Source organism: Macaca mulatta, chromosome 8, assembly GCF_049350105.2.
Source record: "Macaca mulatta isolate MMU2019108-1 chromosome 8, T2T-MMU8v2.0, whole genome shotgun sequence".
NCBI classification, from domain to species: Eukaryota; Metazoa; Chordata; class Mammalia; order Primates; family Cercopithecidae; genus Macaca; species Macaca mulatta.
This window is the reverse complement of record NC_133413.1, coordinates 39827893-39846474: the sequence shown is the minus strand read 5'-3', so window position 1 is coordinate 39846474 and position 18582 is coordinate 39827893. Positions and strand designations below refer to the sequence as shown.

The 18582-nt window shown below is 49.1% G+C and overlaps 1 protein-coding gene and 1 long non-coding RNA gene across 3 annotated transcripts in view; one reads left to right on the top strand and one right to left on the bottom strand.

Annotated features, from left to right (window-relative positions):
- Nucleotides 1–2547: 2547 nt before the first annotated feature.
- Nucleotides 2548–8527, bottom strand: LOC144330770 (uncharacterized). Its single transcript, XR_013397239.1, has 3 exons — nt 8347–8527; nt 7431–7538; nt 2548–2829 (listed from the first exon to the last, which is right to left on the bottom strand). It is a non-coding gene; the product is annotated as an uncharacterized LOC144330770 (long non-coding RNA).
- A 4723-nt stretch (nt 8528–13250) lies between these two features.
- Nucleotides 13251–18582, top strand: part of RAB11FIP1 (RAB11 family interacting protein 1) — a 42405-nt gene continuing 37073 nt past the window's right edge. For both annotated transcript variants that reach the window (XM_015145164.3, XM_001089664.5), the window contains exon 1: nt 13251–13677. In XM_015145164.3, coding sequence (XP_015000650.2) covers nt 13307–13677 — 371 coding nt within the window. In that variant the 5' untranslated portion in view covers nt 13251–13306. The remainder of the gene's footprint in view (nt 13678–18582) is intronic.

Genomic DNA, 18582 nt, shown 5'->3' with positions numbered 1-18582 from the left:
GTGAGATGGAGCCACTGCACTCCAACCTGGGTGACAGAGCAAGACTCTGTCTCAAAAAAAAAAAAAAAATTAACTTTTGCCCAGGCACAGTGGCTCAACGCTGTAATCCCAGAACTTTGGGAGGCCGAGGCAGGTGGATCACTGGAGCTCAAGAGTTTGAGACTAACCTGGGCAATGTGGAGAAACCCCACACCTACAAAAACTACAAAAATTAGCCAAGCATTGTGGCTCATGCCTGTAGTGCCAGCTATTCACACTTGGGAGGCTGAGGTAGGAGGCTCACTTGAGCCTGGGAGGTTGAGACTGCTGTGAGCCATGATCATGCAGCCTGGGTGACAGAGCAAGACCCTGTCTCAAAAAAAATTAACTTTGAATAATACAAAAAATTAAGTGAATTGCTAATATAAAGGTGGAAGGCAAAGTAAAATGCTTTTAGAAGACAATAAAGGAGAATATATTCATGACTTTGAGACAGCAATGATTTCTTAGACAGGACTTAAAGCCCTAACCATAAAAGAAAAGACTGATCATTTGGGTGTCATTAAAATTAAGAACTGCTTTTCATCAAGAAACACCACCAAGAGAGTGAAAAGGCATTTCACAGAGTGGGAGAGGATACTTGCATTACATTATAGGTTTGATATCTCTATCTTTGTATTGACATCTACAAATCAATACAAAGACAGAAGAAAAATGGGCCAAAGATATGAAAAGGCCCATCACGAGAAAACCATATCTAAACGGTGAAAAAGCTTAAGAAAAAGCATACAGCCTCATTAGTCACCAGGGAAATAAAAATTAAAACTATTGCACAGCCGCCAGAAGGGTGAAATACAAAAGACAATACTAAATGTCTTCGTCTGCTTGTGTTACTATAAGGAATACCCAAGGCTGGGTAATTTATAAATAAAAGAGTTTCATTTGGCTGTTGGTTCTGCTGGCCGTACAAGAAGCACAGCACCAACATCTACTTCTGATGAGGGCCTCAACCTGCTTCCACTCATGGCGGAGGGCAAATGGAAGCCTGCGTGTGCAGAGACCATAGGGTGAGAGAGAAAGCAACAGAGAGAGGGGAGGTAGCAGTCTTTTTTTTTTTTTTTTTTTTTTTTTTTTTTTGAGACGGAGTCTCGCTCTGTCGCCCAGGCTGGAGTGCAGTAGGGCGATCTCGGCTCACTGCAAGCTCCGCCTCCCGGGTTCATACCATTCTCCTGTCTCAGCCTCCCCAGTAGCTGGGACTACACGCGTCCACCAACACGCCTGGCTAATTTTTTGTATTTTTAGTAGAGACGGGGTTTCACTGTGTTAGCCAGGATGGTCTCGATCTCCTGACCTTGTGATCCGCCTGCCTCGGCCTCCCAAAGTGCTGGGATTACAGGCGTGAGCCACCGCGCCCGGCTTTTTTTTTTTTTTTTTTTTTTTTTTTTTTTTTTTTAAACAACCAGCCCAGGTTGGACGTGGTGGCTCATGCCTGTAATCTCAGCACTTTCGGAGGCAGAGGCGTTTGGATCACTTGAGGCCAGCAGCTCAAGACCAGCCTGGCCAACACAGCAAAACCCCGTCTCTACTAAAAATACAAAAATTAGCTGGGCATGGTGGCAGGAGCCTGTAATCCCAGCTACTCAGGAGGCTGAGGCAGGAGAATTGCTTGAACCTGGGAGGCGGAGGTAGCAGTGAGCCGAGGTCACGCCACTGCCCTCCAGCCTGGGTGACAGAGCGAGACTCCGTCTCAAAGAAAAACAAACAAACAAAACGAAAGAAAGCAATCAGCCCTCACAGGAACTTACAGAGCAAGAACTTACTACTTCCAAGACTGCACCAAGCTACCCTGAGGTCTTGAGGGATCCGCCCCCATGACCCAAACACCTCCCATTAGGTCCCACCTCCGACACTGGGGATCACATTTCAGCATGAGGTTTGGTTGGGTCAAATATTCAAACCATAGCACTGAGGTTGACAACCATGTGGAGAAACTGGATCTCAAACATTGGTGGGAGTATAAATTGGTATAACCTATTTAGAAAATTGTTTAGCAATATCCCTTAGTGCTGAACATACACTCACCCTTTGATCCAGCAATTCCATTCTTGGGTGTGGGTGCACACTTATGTCTATGCACTGAAAGAGGAGAATGTAGAGCAATTTTATTCCCCATACCCCTGTATTCGCTTCCTGTGGCTGCTGTCACAAATTACCACTAACTGGGTGGCTTAAGACAAGAGATGGCCGGGCGCAGTGGCTCACACCTGTAATCCCAGCACTTTGGGAGGCCAAGGTGGGCAGATCACCTGAAGTCAGGAGTTTGAGACCAGCCTGGCCAACATGGTGAAACCCCGTCTCTACTAAAAATACAAAAATCAGCTAGGCATGGTGGTGGGCACCTGTAATCCCAGCTACTTGGGAGGCTGAGGCAGGAGAATTGCTTGAACCTGGGAGGCAGAGATTGCAGTGAGCTGAGATTGTGCCACTGCACTGCAGCCTGGGTAACAAAACGAGACTCCATCTCAAATTAAAAAAAAAAAAAAAAGAAGACAACAGATATTTATTTTCTCACTGTCAGTTCTGGAGGTCGAAAGTCCAGAATGAAGGTGTCAGCAGGGTTGAACGCTGTCCAGAGGCTCTAAGGAGGTGTTGTCACTTGTGTCCTCTAGCTTCTGGTGGCCTTGGGCATTCCTTGGTTTGTGGATGCATCAGTCTCATCTCTGCCTCCTCCTTCTCAGGGCTTTCTCCTCTTGTTTGTGTAGTCTCACTCTGCCTTGTTCTGTTAGGACACTTGTCACTGGAGTGAGGGTCCTTCTGGATAATCTGAGATGATCGTCTCATATCAAGGGCCTTAATTTAATTACATTGGCGAAGACTCTTGTTATATATATAAAATTTATTTATTTTAGAGGTAGGGTCTCACTATATTGCCCAGGCTGGAGTGTAGTGGCTGTTCACAGGTGTGATCCCACTACTGATCAGCACAGGAGTTTTGACCTTCTCCGTTTCCAACCTGGGATGGTTCACCCCTCCTTAGGCAACCTGGTGGTTCCATGCTCACAGGAGCTCACCAGATTGATGCTGAACTTACTGCAGACACCAAAGCAACCTAGTGCACTACAGTCCAGAACTCCTGGACTCAAGCAATCTTCCAGCCTTAGACTCCTGAGTGGCTGGGACTACAGGTGCATGCCTGTATGCATGTGAGACTCTTATTTCTCACACGCCCCATGATACTCTTATTTCTTTTTTTTTTTTTTTTTTTTTTTTGAGACGGAGTCTCGCTGTGTCACCCAGGCTGGAGTGCAGTGGCGCGATCTCGGCTCACTGCAAGCTCCGCCTCCCGGGTTCACGCCATTCTCCCGCCTCAGCCTCCGAGTAGCTGGGACTACAGGCGCCCGCCACAACGCCCAGCTAGTTTTTTGTATTTTTAGTAGAGACGGGGTTTCATCATGTTAGCCAGGATGGTCTCGATCTCCTGACCTCGTGATCCACCCGTCTCGGCCTCCCAAAGTGCTGGGATTACAGGCTTGAGCCACCGCGCCCGGCGATACTCTTATTTCTAAACAAGGTAGCATTCACAGGTCTGAGGATTAAGACATGGACATATCTTCTGGAGAGCCATTGTTCAGTCCACTGCAAGCCCTAGACTACAAATAACATGAATGTCTATCAGCTTTAGAATGGAAAATAAACTGTGGTATATTCATACCATGGAATACTATAAACCAATATAAATGAAAAAATTATTGCAACAGGAACAGCATTAGTGAATCTCATAAACATAATGCTGATTGAAAGAAACCAGACTGGCCGGGTGTGGTGGCTCACACCTGTAATCCCAGCAGTTTGGGAGGCTGAGGTGGGCGGATCACCTGAGGTCAGGAGTTTGAGACCAGCCTGGCCAACATGGTGAAATCCCATCTCTACTAAAAATACAAAAATTAGCCAGGCATGGTAGTGTGTTCCTCTAATCCCAGCTACTCAGGAGGCTGAGGCAGGAGAATTGCTTGAATGCAGGAGGCGGAGGTTGCAGTGAGTCGTCCAGCCTGGATGACAGAGCAAGACTCTGTCTCAAAAAAAAAAAAAAAAAAAAGGCCGGGCGCGGTGGCTCAAGCCTGTAATCCCAGCACTTTGGGAGGCCGAGACGGGTGGATCACGAGGTCAGGAGATCGAGACCATCCTGGATAACACGGTGAAACCCCGTCTCTACTAAGAAATACAAAAAACTAGCCGGGCGAGGTGGCGGGCGCCTGTAGTCCCAGCTACTCGGGAGGCTGAGGCCGGAGAATGGCGTGAACCCGGGAGGCGGAGCTTGCAGTGAGCTGAGATCCGGCCACTGCACTCCAGCCTGGGCTACAGAGCGAGACTCCGTCTCAAAAAAAAAAAAAAAAAAAAAAAAAAAGCCAGACCCAAATGTCTGATAAGTGTTTGATTCACTTATGTTCAAAAACAGCAAAACTAAGCTGGGCGAGGTGGCTCACACCTGTAATCCCAGGTACTTGGGAGGCTGAGGTGGGAGGATCACTTGAGCCCAGGAGTTTGAGGCTGCAGTGAGCTATGATCATGCCACTGCACTCCAGCCTGGGTGACAAATGAGACCCTGTCTCTTAAAAAAAAAAAAAAAAAAAAAAGCAAAACTAATGTATGAAGATAGAAATTAGGACAGGGGTAACTTTTGGAGAGGAGGGGGACTGGGAAGGACTCACAGGCAGATTTCTGTAGGTGCTGATACTATTTCTTTACCTGGGTGGTGAAAATTCACCAAACCAAACATTTTGGTACACTTTATCTTTTTTTTTTTTTTTTTTGAGACGGAGTCTCGCTCTGTTGCCCAGGCTGGAGTGCAGTGGCGTGATCTCGGCTCACTGAAGGCTCTGCCTCCTGGGTTCACACCATTCTCTTGCCTCAGTCTCCTGAGTAGCTAAGACTACAGGCTCCCGCTACCATGTCCGGCTAAGGTACACTTTTTCTGCATAGGATGGCTATAATACATTTTTCTTTTCATCCTCTTTCCTTTATTATAGCTATGCTACATTTTAATGAAGTTTGTTTAAAAAAAATCTTATTGGCCGGGCGCGGTGGCTCAAGCCTGTAATCCCAGCACTTCGGGAGGCCGAGACGGGTGGATCACGAGGTCAGAAGATCGAGACCATCCTGGCGAACACGGTGAAACCCCGTCTCTACTAAAAAATACAAAAAACTAGCCGGGCGAGATGGCGGGCACCTGTAGTCCCAGTTACTTGGGAGGCTGAGGCAGGAGAATGGCGTAAACCCGGGAGGCGGAGCTTGCAGTGAGCTGAGATCCGGCCACTGCACTCCAGCCTGGGCGACAGAGCGAGACTCCGTCTCAAAAAAAAAAAAAAAAAATCTTATTACTGGCTGGGTGCGGTGGCTCACACCTGTAATCCCAGCACTTTGGGAGGCTGAGATGGGCGGACCACCAGAGGTCAGGAGTTCCAGACCAGCCTGGCTAACATGGTGAAACCCTGTCTCTATTAAAAATACAAAAATTAGCCTGGCATGGTGGTGTGCGTGTGTAATCCCAACTACTCAGGAGGCTGAGGCAGGAGAATCGCTTGAACATGGGAGGCAGAGTTTGCAGTGAGCCAAGATCGCATCATGGCACTCCAGCCTGGGCAATAGAATGAGACTCCATCTCAAAAAAAGAAAAAAAAATTGTTACTATACAGGTGTGAGCTACCATGCCTGACTTATGATGAACAGACGTATTTTTAGCATCAGAAAACAAATATATATATATATATATACACACACACACATACATATTGGGATGGAGTCTCACTCTGTTGCCCAGGCTGTAGTGGAGTGGCACAATCTCAGTTCACTTTAACCTCTACCTCCTGGGTTCAGGCGATCCTTGCGCCTCAGCCTCCTGAGTAGCTGGGATTATAGGTACCCACCATCATGCCAGGCTAATTTGTGCATTTTTTTAGTAGAGACAGGTATTGCCATGTTGGCCAGGCTGGTCTCAAACTCCTGACCTTAAGTCATCTACCCTCCTCCGCCTCCCAAAGCGCTGAGATTATAGTCGTGCCCAGCCAAACAATAATTTTTAAATTTAAAGATAGAGATGGGGGGTCTCACTATGTTACTACCCAGGCTGGTCTTAAACCCCTCAGTTCAAGGGATCCTCCCACCTCAGCCTCCCAAAGTGCTAGGATCACAGGCATAAGCCACTATGCTGGCCTAAACCTTATATTTTAGAAAGCTAATTATACACGGTGTAGTGCTAAAGGTGGCAAGGATTGAATGGACAGATGCTGAAGCTTTGCAAGTTATTTATGTCTGTTCTACTTAACTTGAACTGCCTTCTATTTACAAAGAATCAGGAGAACTAGAAATGGTGATAGAAAGGCGAAGTACTGGCCAGCTACAGTGGCTCATGCCTGCAAGCCACTGATTTGTGAGGCCCAGGTGGGAGGTCAGCTTGAGGCCAGGAGTTTGAGACCAGCCTGGGCAACACAGTGAGACCCCATCTCTACAAAAAATAAGAAAGCTGGGCATAGTGGCACACAGCTGTAGTCCCAGCTACTTGGGAGGTTGAGGTAGGAGGATTGCTTGAACCTAAGACTTCAAGGTTGCAGTTGAGGCAGGAGAATAGGGAATTAGGGTAACTAAGGGTTAAGGCATAAGCAAAAGAACAACAGGTGCAGCCAGTTCTAGGCAAGATTAGGCAGCATCCAGGCCACATCCTCACTCCTGTGATAACACTTCAGACTCTGATTTGTTGTGTACCAATCCGTCATAGGGTATAACCAATGGAGGCCTCTAAAGGGCACCTGGGGGTGTTACCAAATTCTTTTAGCTTAATAAAAACCCTAAAGAACATTGCAATCGGGGCTCTTGAGTCACTTGCTTGAGCCTGCTCCCACTCCGTGGCATGCACTTTCACTTGAATAAATCTGCACTTTTGTTGCTTTTTCCTTTTGTTGCTTTGTGTGTTTTGTTCAACTCTTTATTTAATGCATCAAGAACCTGGACAACTCACAGTCAAGACTTTCTATCCCATAACACCGTGAGTGATGATTGCGTCATTGCACTCCAGTTTGGGCGACAGAGTGAGACCCTGTCTCTAAAAACAAACTAACAAACAAAAAAACAAAACAAGAAACAAAGGTGAGGTGCCCATTTCCTGCTTTTGAGATGATTCCAAGTGAATAAAGCAAGTCCTGAATAAAGCATAAGAAATCAACTAGGAAACAGAAGCAATCTGGCTAGGACAGGCCTAAAGGAGGGATTTGTGTAGTGGGAAGGGAAGGAAAGGGGTGCACATTTTCTACTACATTGTATTTATGGGATCCAGGGGTCTTCTTTGAGGGGACCTGACAAATTGGAAAGACAATATGTTTGCATTATCTATAACATAAGCTTTGTTCAACAAAGCCATGCTCTTAACAAGGTTGCAGGGGAAATGGTTAGCCACTTACCTGTTGAGATCATTTTCTGTCCAGTTTTCTGTCCATGCCGAAGGCTTGCACGTCATTTATGGATCTACTTACCTTGAACTGCCTTCTATTTGCAAGCAATCAGGAAAGCTAGAAATGGTAATGCAGAGGTGAAGTACTGGCTGGCACGGTGGCTCGTGCCTACAAACCACTGCTTTGGGAGGCTGAGGCAAGAGGATTGCTTGAGCTCAGGAATTCAAGACCAGCCTGGGCAACACAACAAGACTCCTGTCTCTACAATAAAATTTTAAAAAATTGGCCAGGCATAGTGGTGTGTGCCTGTAGTCCCAGCTACTTGGGAGGCTGAGGCAGGAGGATTGCTTGAACCCAGGAGTTTGAGGCTGCAGTGAGCTGTGATTGCAGCACTGCGGGGACTGCAGTGAGTCTCAGGACAATGTGTTCTGCCTTGGTGAAGGGGAGAAAACAGCCACCAAGGCGCCTGGGCCACAGTTTCAACCTCCACATTGCCAAAGCTATTGGAGCAAGGGAAAGAGAACCCGACGTCAGGCACTTCGACCTCCCTGCTTCTCACTGACCCCACAAGGCAGGAAGCCCTTGCTCCTCAAACCTACACCTGGAAGGTGCCCACGGCCAACCAAGCAGGCAGGAGGCTGAGGCAGCTGGACACGGGGAAGCCCGACACCTGTTCGGAGCCAGGTGAGTGAATCACCCTGTGTGGATGTTTGTCACCACACCCCAGAGTCTGAAGGAAAGCAGAAGGTGAAGGAGCCATTTCCAGTCCCTTTCTGCTCCTCCATAGGATAGCACAAGAGCCCACCTGGAGTCCCCAGAGATGGTTTCTGAGCTAGTGTCCCTGCAGCAGGGTGATCGGGGACACTGAAGAGCTCTGGGGGAGTGATTGCCAGGAGGGTTCTCTCCCTGGAACCCCTTTTCTCACCTCCCCCAGCATGGCACCAGAGACTCTCTTATGCAAGAGGTGCTTCCTGCTGGCCTAGACACAGCCCTGCCTTCTCATCAGCTCTAACTGCACAGCTCGGCTGCCCAGGACCATCCAGGTGGCTGGGAGTCCTAGCACTCTCTGCTCTGCTGCTTTTGAAGTAGGACAGGTGTCTCACCTGTCCAGTCTAACCTGCCAGGCTTGTCCACGTGCTCAGGGCTGATTGAAACTCTTCCTCTTTCAGTCCCAGCTAGAGGCGGGGCAGGGTGGGAGGAAGGAGCAGCTGTCCTGTCCCGCCGCTGCACCCTGGCTGCGGGAGGTATTTACAAACACTCCTGGAACTCAGTGACCCTGTGCAGGTTCAGCCGGCCAGCACACGGCCTGGCCTTTGGGAGCGGGGAGGGTCGGCCACGGTGGAGTCTTCCCAGGGCTGGCAGGGAGCCGGGGGCCTGCAGGGTGCCCGCCTTGTCACTGCCCTTGCTGTTGTCCCTGTGCATCCCCCAGCCTGGATTCTGGGTCTGGAAAATTGAGAGAAGACAGTGACTCCTGGGCAGAGAGTCGTGGGGACAATGTGCTCTGGGCTGGTGGAGGGGAAAAAACAGCTACCAAAGCAGCTGGAGGCAGCAAGGCAGCTCTGTGGCACACCTGGTGCTGGGGCTCCGGCCGCTCTCTTCTCTGAAAAATTTCCAGTTCCTGCCTTGGGAAGCCCCCACTCCTTTGAGCTGACCCCTGCCAGTGGCCAGTGTCTGATGAGAATGGTCTGGATTTCTCCTGGGTGGTGAGGCAGCTGTGCCCGCCTCCAAACTACCACATCGGCTTTCACCAAAGTCTATTTGTGTCTCACAGAAACTCAAACACATGAGGTCACAGGTCCTTCCCCACCCTCTTTGTCCTCTAATCCTTTCCATGAGTGGAAGACATGCTTTGTTTCATACTCAGCTGGGGAGGCTGTCCAGCTAGGCTTTATGCCTTGTTCTCTTTATTGGGGGAGCAGCATTAAAAATGTGAGTGTTGGGGGGGGGGGGACTAGAGCTGAAAAACTTCCTCCCAGGCTCTGTTGTTTGTTTGTTTGTTTGTTTTTAAAGATAGGGTCCCACTCTGTTGCCGAGGCTGAAGTGCAGTGGTGCAATCATAGCTCACTGCAGCCTTGAACTCCTGGGCTCCAGCAATCCTCCCACCTCAGCCTCCCTAGTAGCTGGGACCACAGGTGGATGCCACCACACTCAGCTAATTTTTGAAGTTTGTTTTATAGAGACAGAGTTTCAGTATGTTGCCCAGGCTGGTCTTGAACCCCTGGGTTCAAGTGATCCTCTAGCCTTGGCCTCTCAAAGTGTTGGGATTACAGGTGTGAGACGCTATGCCCTACCTCCCCAGGTCAGTTTTGAACTGAAATCTATGACTTTGTTCGGCTAGTGTGTAGTAGAACATTGGACAGGTAGGATAATCAAGAGGAAAGTGTATACCCTTTTATTTAATTCAGTACCAACTTAGAAGAGACTCCAAGATGGGGAAGGGGTAGGCAGATTGGGGCAGAAGGCAGACAATCCCCAGGTGAAAATGAATGAAGGCATCTGGCTGTGACCTGCCTGACAAGCTGTTGGCTGCTGGGCTCCTTCTGCTCATATCTCCTTGCAATCTGAGAACAGCCTAACCAGGTCACTGCTCAAAGTTCTCTGAAGGCTGGCTCCCCGGTCTCACACTGTGGCATAAACTCCTTAGCCTGGTGTTCGTGGTCTGAGCCCAGCCTGTCCTATTTCTGTCTTATTTCTACCACTCATTCTCAGTGGCCTCCTAAAGCATCCTACACTCCAGTCACAATGGCGTATGTGAAACCTGGAAATGCCACGACTCTTTGGTCCCCATATCTTTGCATAGGCTGTTCTCCTGTTGTCTCCTGAAATGCTCTTCTCATATGTCTCCTCCTCTTTCTGTCAAATCTGATACATCCTTCAGGGCCCAGCTGAGCCCCTCCTCCTTCACAAAAATCCACCAATTTACAGAAATCGCTCTTTCCTCAAAACACCCAAAGCATCATAGTAATCAGGATTTCTTTTAGATGATGATGGAGTACCTTGGAACTGAGTCTCATTCAGCTTTGTGCCCTTGGTAGCACCTGGCACATGCCTAGCACAAAGCAAGTGCTCAATAAATCGTAACAGGGTCTCGCTCTATTGCCCAAGCTGGAGTGCAGTGACATAATCATAGCTCACTGTAGCGTCAAACTCCTGGGCTCCAGTAATCCACTCACCTTAGCCTCCTGAGTAGCTGGGACTATAGTTGCGTACCACCATGCCTGGCTAATTTTTGGTTTTATTTTTTATCTTTTTGTAGTAATGAGATCTTGCTGTGTTGCCCAGGCTGGTCTTGAAGTCCTGGCTTCAAGCGATCCTCCCACCTCGGCCTCCCAAAGCACTGGGATTACAGGTGTGAGTCACTGCATCTGGCCTCAAGAAGCCTTTATGGAAATTAATTGAGCCATAATGTTGAATGAGTATAATGGATCATCCAGAAGGGAAAATGGTACCAAAACAACACAGTCCTGTTAGGCTTTCTTGCCCCTTCTATGCCTGCTGGGTCCTTTCCCCCGCTCCTCCCATCACCTTTACATATTTCCAACATGGCCAGGTGCAGTGGCTCACACCTGTAATCCCAGCACCTTGGGAGGCAAAGGTGGGCAGATCACTTGAGGTCAGGAGTTCAAGACCAGCCTGGCCAACATGGTGAAACCCCATTTCTACTAAAAATACAAAAATTAGCGGGCATGGTGGTGTACACCTGTAATCCTAGCTACTTGGGAGGCTGAGGTACAAGAATTGCTTGAACCCAGGAGGCAGAGGTTGCAGTGAGCTGAGATTGTGCCATTGCACTCCAGCCTGGGTGACAGAGCAAGACTCTGTCTCCAAAAAGAAAAAGAAAAAAGGAAAAAGAAAAATTCCAACATACTAAACAGGTCCTTCCCGCACTGCAGCTGCCTTCAGTTGCAAACCTGAGGCATACCTCTGTCTTCTAATTTCCTACATGGTAAAAGGAAACACTTGGTCCTCATGGTTGGCCGACTTAACCTGCAAACTCTTCAGTTCAGTAGCACTTCCTGGGTACCTACTGTGTACCCAGGTTTGTGCTGGAGGCTGTGAAGGAGACAAGTTGAATAAGTTACCGCCTGGTCCCTGCCTTCAGCAGGGCATAGAAAGTAAAATCTTGGAGAAATATGAGTGAACCCTTGCAGTGACAGGTTGGCAAGGACAGTCAAGGGTACAACATAGAGGCCTGGAGGTAAAAAGTGTCTGGGCTACAGGTTTGCTTGTTGGGGAGATAGAGGAGAATGAGGTAGGGTGGGGCCAAAATGGAATGTCTTGAAATCTCTGTTCAGTCGGAAGATAATGTGGTTGCTGGTGAGGCAGCCAGCAGGTTAGTGAAGCAATGTGCAGTGTGGACCAGAGGGAGGAGAGCCTGGAGATTGGAGGGACATGAGTAGCCATCCACGACTGGGGTTCTGTGGATCTGGAAGAATCAAGAGATGCACTGAACAGCTGATTGGGAGTCAGGACACTGGGATCCCAGTCCCAGCTCTGCAGAGGGACCTTGGACATGTCACTCCTCTCTTCTGAGCCTTTCCTTAACTGTAAAACTTTAAAACCTTCCAAGTGACCTTTCCAATCTGATGACTCAGTTGAACAGTTGAGCCTTTGAACTAGGACCTGGGAAATGAAGGGAAGCAGCCAATCTATTAGGCATTTGGAACAAGAAAAGGACTGCCTGGGAGCCCAGGGATAGAGGCAGGGAGAGACTAAAGAGGGCCTGGCAAGGGAGAAATGGGGAACTGCGGGCTAGGGGCCTGCCACTGTCCCGATGTTTGATTTGGCAATCCCATTTTCAGTTCCTCCTTTCTTCCCTTTTTCTAACTCAGCCTTGCCTTATCTGGTGAGGGGAGGGCAAAATAGGACACTCCCACATTGAACTCATGCCCCCCAGGATACCTTCACCTTTTCCAGCCCTCACAAGGTCCTCACCTTCCTCTGCAGCTGCCTTCCTCCAGAGCAAGGCTTTCCAGCGGGAGAAGTAGAAAGCGTAGTGAATTGGGTGGGCATCTTCCTTAGCACCCTCATAGTTACCAACTTTATTTTTTTGAGATAAGGTCTTGCTCTGTTGCCCAGGCTGGGAGTGCAGTGGCACAATCTCGGCTCACTGCACCTCGACCTCCTGGGCTCCAGAGATCCTCCAGACTCAGCCTCCCAAGTAGCTGAGACCACAGGCGCTTGTCACCACTCCCATCTAATTATTTTTAATTTTTTTTGTATTGACGGGAATCTGGCTATGTTGTCCAGGCTGGTCTCGAACTCCTGGGCTCAGGAGAGCCTCCCGTCTCAGCCTCTCAACGTGCTGGTCATGGTTATTTACTGACAACTCACCATGAGCCAGGTACTGGGCCAAGAACTGTAATGCATTATTATTATTATTTTTTACAGCAATCCTAGGAGGTGCCTGTCAGGTGAAGAAATTGAGACTTGACGTTAGGTAACCCGCGCAAGGCCACGACTGGCGATGTGACCCAGGAAATGAGGTCTGACTTCCAAGTCAGTGCTTCGGCCAGCTCCTTCCCGCCGCGCGACCTTTGGCAGCTGGGGACCCCATCCGTCACCTACCACATCTCAGATCGGATTCTCGATGCACCCGCCCCTGTCCACGTGATTCCCCCGCCTACCTGGCCACGCCAGCCCCGCCTGCGGCGCCCGGCTGCCCCGAGCTGCCGGCTCTGCTGAGGCCGGTGGGGCGGGGCGGGGCGCGGCGCGGCGCAGCAGGTGGAGCAGGCGGCTCGGGCAGGGGCGTGGCCTTAGCCGTGAGGGGCGTGGCCTGGCGGGGGTGTGGCCGGAAGCCTTAAAGTGGCCTGGTTGCCGGGGCTGGCCGTAGAGGCCGCCAGTCGCCGCGATCTTCTCCTCGCGTCTGGGGCGTTATCGTCACCATGTCCCTAATGGCCTCGGCGGGCCGGGGCCTGGGGGCCGTGTGGTCCCCAACCCACGTGCAGGTGACGGTGCTGCAGGCGCGGGGCCTGCGGGCCAAGGGCCCCGGGGGCACGAGCGACGCGTACGCGGTGATCCAGGTGGGCAAGGAGAAGTACGCCACCTCGGTGTCGGAGCGCAGCCTGGGCGCGCCTGTGTGGCGCGAGGAGGCCACCTTCGAGCTGCCGCCGCTGCTGTCCTCCGGGCCCGCGGCCGCCGCCACCCTGCAGCTCACCGTGCTGCACCGCGCGCTGCTTGGCCTCGACAAGTTCCTGGGCCGCGCCGAGGTGGACCTGCGGGATCTGCACCGCGACCAGGGCCGCAAGAAGACGCAGTGAGTACGGGCGGGGAGGGGAGGGCCCTTCCTGGGGGCGCGGACCCCTCTAGCAGGGAGGTCTGGGCTCTGGACCCTTCGAGAGTAAGCCGGGCAGCGTCAAGGAAGGCCTTTCGGGACTGAGCCCTCGGCCGGTGCTGGTCACCTGGCTTTCCCTTCTGTCCCGCCCAGCTCTCCCAGCTTTGGGATTTTTTGGAAGAAGGGGCCGTGTCTGGGGCGCTTTTTTTTTTTTTTTTTTTTTTTTTTAAAAGAGTCTCTGTCGCCCGGGCTGGAGTGCAAATGGCAATGGCACGATCTCGGCTCACTGCAACCTTCGCCTCGCTGGTTCACGTGATTCTCCTGCCTCAGCCTCCCGAGTAGCTGGGATTACAGGCGCGCACCACCACGCCCAGCTAATTTTTTTTTTTTTTGAGGCGGAGTCTTACCCTGTCGCCAGGCTGGAGTGTAGTGGCAAGATCTCGGCTCACTGCAACCTCCGCCTCGCGGGTTCAAGCGACTCTCCTGCCTCAGCCTCCCGAGTAGCTGGGACTAGAGGCGTGCGCCACCATGCCCGGCTACTTTTTGCATTTTTAGTAGAGATGGGGTTTCATTAGATTGGCCAGGATGGTCTTGAACTCCTGACCTCGTGATCCACCCGCCTCGGCCTCCCAAAGTTTTGGGATTACAGGCGTGAGCCACCGCGCCTGGCCCACCCGGCTAATTTTTGTATTTTTAGTAGAGACGGGGTTTCACCGTGTTGGCCAGGCTGGTCTCGAACTTCTGACTTCAGGTGATTCGCCCACCTTGACCTCCCAAAGTGTTGGGATTACAGACGTGAGCCATCGCGCCCGGCCTGGGGCGCTTTTGAGTCTGCAGGACGCCCCTCAGCGTCTGGCACACAGTAAGCACTAAGTGAATTTGAGATGAATTCCAACTAAACATGGGCAGGTGCCTTCTTACTAGGGTGGTAGTCCCTGTCTGATACTCGTCTTCGCTTGGGTGGAAGGCCTCCTGGGTATTTCACTGAATGGAAGAACACTTCGAGCCCAGAATGACTGGGCCAGGGCTCAGGGCAGATGAACCGGAGGCATGAAACCAGCTGACATGAAACCAGCTGACACCCCCGCCCTAAAGGCTAACCCCAGGGGCAACGCCTTTACAATGCAGGGCGGGTGGAGGTTGGGGGAGGGGAATGGTGTATGCGGGCTGTCACCTGACTGCTAACCCCTTCTACCTTGTACTTGCCTGGGGGGTTGGTGAAGAGAATTTGCCCCTCCAGAAAGAATGTTACAACAGTGTGGTGTGTGCCCTGGGCCCCACGTTAGTAAATATTTCCCCGGGTTGGAGGGAGCCCGGATGGGCCCTTGGCCGAGCAGAACTGGGCATTGTTTCTTTTTGGAGTTGGTAGAGTTATTCTCTCTGGTCCTAATCCTGGTGGATGTAGCTCCCAAAGATTGTGTCACGGTATTTCACTTCCGCAGTAAAAATGGGGCAAAAACCATTCACTCCATGATATTACCGAATTACTTGTTCCCTTTCACAGGTGTTCGGAAAGGGCAGTACTTCACCCAAAGGAACGTTTGATTATATTCATCTAGTATACCAAAGCTAGCCTCGATTAGCTTAGCTGGTTACTTTGTTAGATCTTAAATATGCAGGCCAGTCAGCACCAAAAGCCTACAGTTTAGGAAGCACACTGATTCGCTTTGTGTGTTTTAGATATACATAGCCTTTTAACTTTCCCTTGTGAGGGAGACAGGAAAAGCCAGAGGGTTTGTCCTCGGAGGCTCCCTTTACTGTGGGGTGGGTTCCATTTCAGCATGTAGGCTTGCAAATGGAATATCTGATGATGCACTTACCTGGCCAAAGATGATCAGGCATTTCTGAACTCAAATCAGATAAAACCAGCCTTGATGTGAGGATGGATGTGGGGTATCTCACAGCATCAATTTACAAGCCATAAGGTGAGCAGTGTTTTTGCTAAGGAGGGGCTGCAGCAATGCTGATCTTCCCTCTGATTAAATGACACTGGGGGCGGTGGGTCAGCTTCCCTTCCAGCTTCAGACGGGTGCTGTTGGCCATCCATTGTCTTGCGCCATCCCAACAAGTGTGTATTCACTTCCTTCTCTGCCACCTGTTTCTTATGTGGACATTTTATCCCCTTGAGAGGTAGATCACATCTCCCTGCCAGAGATGGAGATTCCAGAGTCCCGGGTCCAGTGCCCACAGCGGCCCTGACTCATTGTTGGGCTTCTCTGTCCCTAAACAGCCAAGTTTCCCTATTTGTAAATAAAGCATGTTGCCAGACTTAATTGATGTTTGTAAGATGTTTCCGGGTTCCTGGATTAATGGGGCCAATGTATTCAAGAAGTGATTGAAAAGGTTCTGTAACTGCTTTGTGAAAGATTGAAACCTCCTTGAGCTCTTTTTTTCAGGAAGAGTTCAGTCTCTGCATCTTCATTTTTCTCATTTTATCCAATGTAACCCTAAACCTACACGATAACTCCCATCTATTATATGAACCAATTACCACCTAGTCACAGTATTGACTTCCAGGAAAATGGTGCTTAATTGATTTTTTTTTTCTTTCTTAAAATAACTTCAAAGGAAGGCTTCTTTGCATCTCTATGGGTAGATGAAATTGCAAGCTTTCCACTTTCCATCTACAACTTTCTGGGACTTTCCAAGGTGCCAAGGGTGCTGTCTGATGCCCCGGTGCCCAAGATAGCTGAGATTTAAAGAATAAGATATGCATTGAAAGGTGGAATTTTTTTGTTGTTTGTTTGAGACAGAGTCTCACTCTGTCCCCCAGGCTGGAGTGCAGTGGCGCGATCTTGGCTCACTGCAACCTCTGCCTTCCGGGTTCTGCAATTCTCCTGCCTCAGCCTCCCGAGTAGCTGGAATTTCAGGCTCCTGCCACCACGACTGGCTAATTTTTATATTTTTAGTAGAGATGGGGTTTCACCATGTTGGTCAGGCTGGTCTCGAACTCCTGACCTCAGGTGATCCACCTACTTTGGCCTCCCAAAGTGCTGGGATTACAGGCGTGAGCCACCGTGCCCGGTGAAAGGTGGAATTTTACCAGAAGGAAATGAGGAAATGAATTGTGCTACAAAAGTCATTTGAACTGGTTATTAATGGTTCGACTCCATTTCAGACATTAAAAACAAGAAACAAAAGCTAAATCTTGGTCTGTGTGTGTGTCTGTGTGTCTGTGTGTCTGTCTGTCTTTGTCTTAATCTCTAGCAAAGAAGAGTTGCTGCAACAGAATATGACTTTTATCTTGGGTCCAGAAGCTGAAACTCGAGGAGTTAAAAGCTAACTGTGCAAATATTTCCATTTGTTTTATTGATAAGACCCCGGTGTCATTTATTTAGAGTCAAGATGTGATGATGTACGCTTTTAAAACACCAGAGGCTAACAAATAAATAGGATACATCTAATAGGGAAGAATGTGTGGCCCATTAGGAAAAATTGAAATGGATTGACTTTGCACTTACACATCTGCTAAGGACCTGGGGTCTCAGTGGGTCTCAGAAACTGGGAATCGGTCAAGTACTGTGACTGCAAAACAGACATGAATCGAAGAGGTAGAATCGGGTGACCAATTTGAGAGATTCTCTGCTCAACTCTCTAGTCTCATGTAGTTTGGGATCCTAGACTGATAGAAACCTTTTTAGGAGGCTAGACGTGGTGGTTCCTACCTGTAGTCCTAGCAATTTGGGAGGCCGAGGCAGGAGGATCACTTGAGCTCAGGAGTTCAAGACCAGCCTGGGTAACTTGAGACCCAAACTCTACCAAAAAAAAAAAAAATAGCCAGGCATGTTGGCAGGCATCTTTAGTCCCAGCTATTCCGGAGGCTGAGGTGAGAAGATCATTTGAGCTCAAGAGTTAAAGGTTAGGGTGAACTGTGATCAGGCTACTGCACTCCAGCCTGGGCAACAGAGTGAGAGCCTGTCTCAAAGAAAAAAAAAATATGCTGGGCATGGTGGCTCACGCCTGTAATCTCAGCACTTTAGGAGGCCAAGGCAGGTGGATCACCTGAGGTTAGGAGTTTGAGACCAGTCTGGCCAACATGGTGAAACCCTGTCTCTATTAAAAACACAAAAAATTAGCTGGACATGGTGGCGGGTGCCTGGGTGCCTGTAATCCCAGCTACTCGGGAGGCTGAGGCAGGAGAAATGCTTGAACCCAGGAGGTGGAGGTTGCAGTGAGCTGAGATCGCACCACTCTGCACTCCAGCCTGGGCAACAAGAACAAAACTCCCTCTCAAAAAAAAAAAAAAAATATATATATATATATATGTGTGTGTGTGTGTGTGTGTGTGTGTGTGTGTATGCATGTATTTATGTATATATAAATCAAAATGAAAAACCTTTTTAGGATACTAAGAGCAAGAAAATTTAGGGAAATAATTTCTTAAGTATAGATTAGAACAAATATTTATGCAGCCTGGTGACTAGAAGGCCGTTGTGTAACTAAGCACCATGAAACTTAATATTGCGATAGTCCTCCCCACATGAAGAGAGAGCGTGAGTGATGAAGGGCCATGTTCTTATACCTATTAAAACTCAAGAGAGAATTTGGTTGCATATGAAAGGACGTAGGTATTATAAAGGGTTAGATACTTGGAAGAACTGCAAGTTTAATAAGATGATGAAATAAGTTGCCAACAGAAATGTGGGTTATTAAAAAAAAAAGCAAGGGCTAGATAGTTGTTTTTCTGGGAGAGTTGGATGCAGAAAAATGACATAGATGACCATAGAGGTTCATAATTCACAAATTATAAGCAATGGGTGTTTGTTTTTATACCTTTAGGTTTCCTAAGAACATTTAGATTTTGCTTAGTAGGTTGGAAAATTCGAGTAATGTTATTACTGATTAAATTTTTCTTTTCTTGGAATTTCCCTTAAAGATAATATTGAG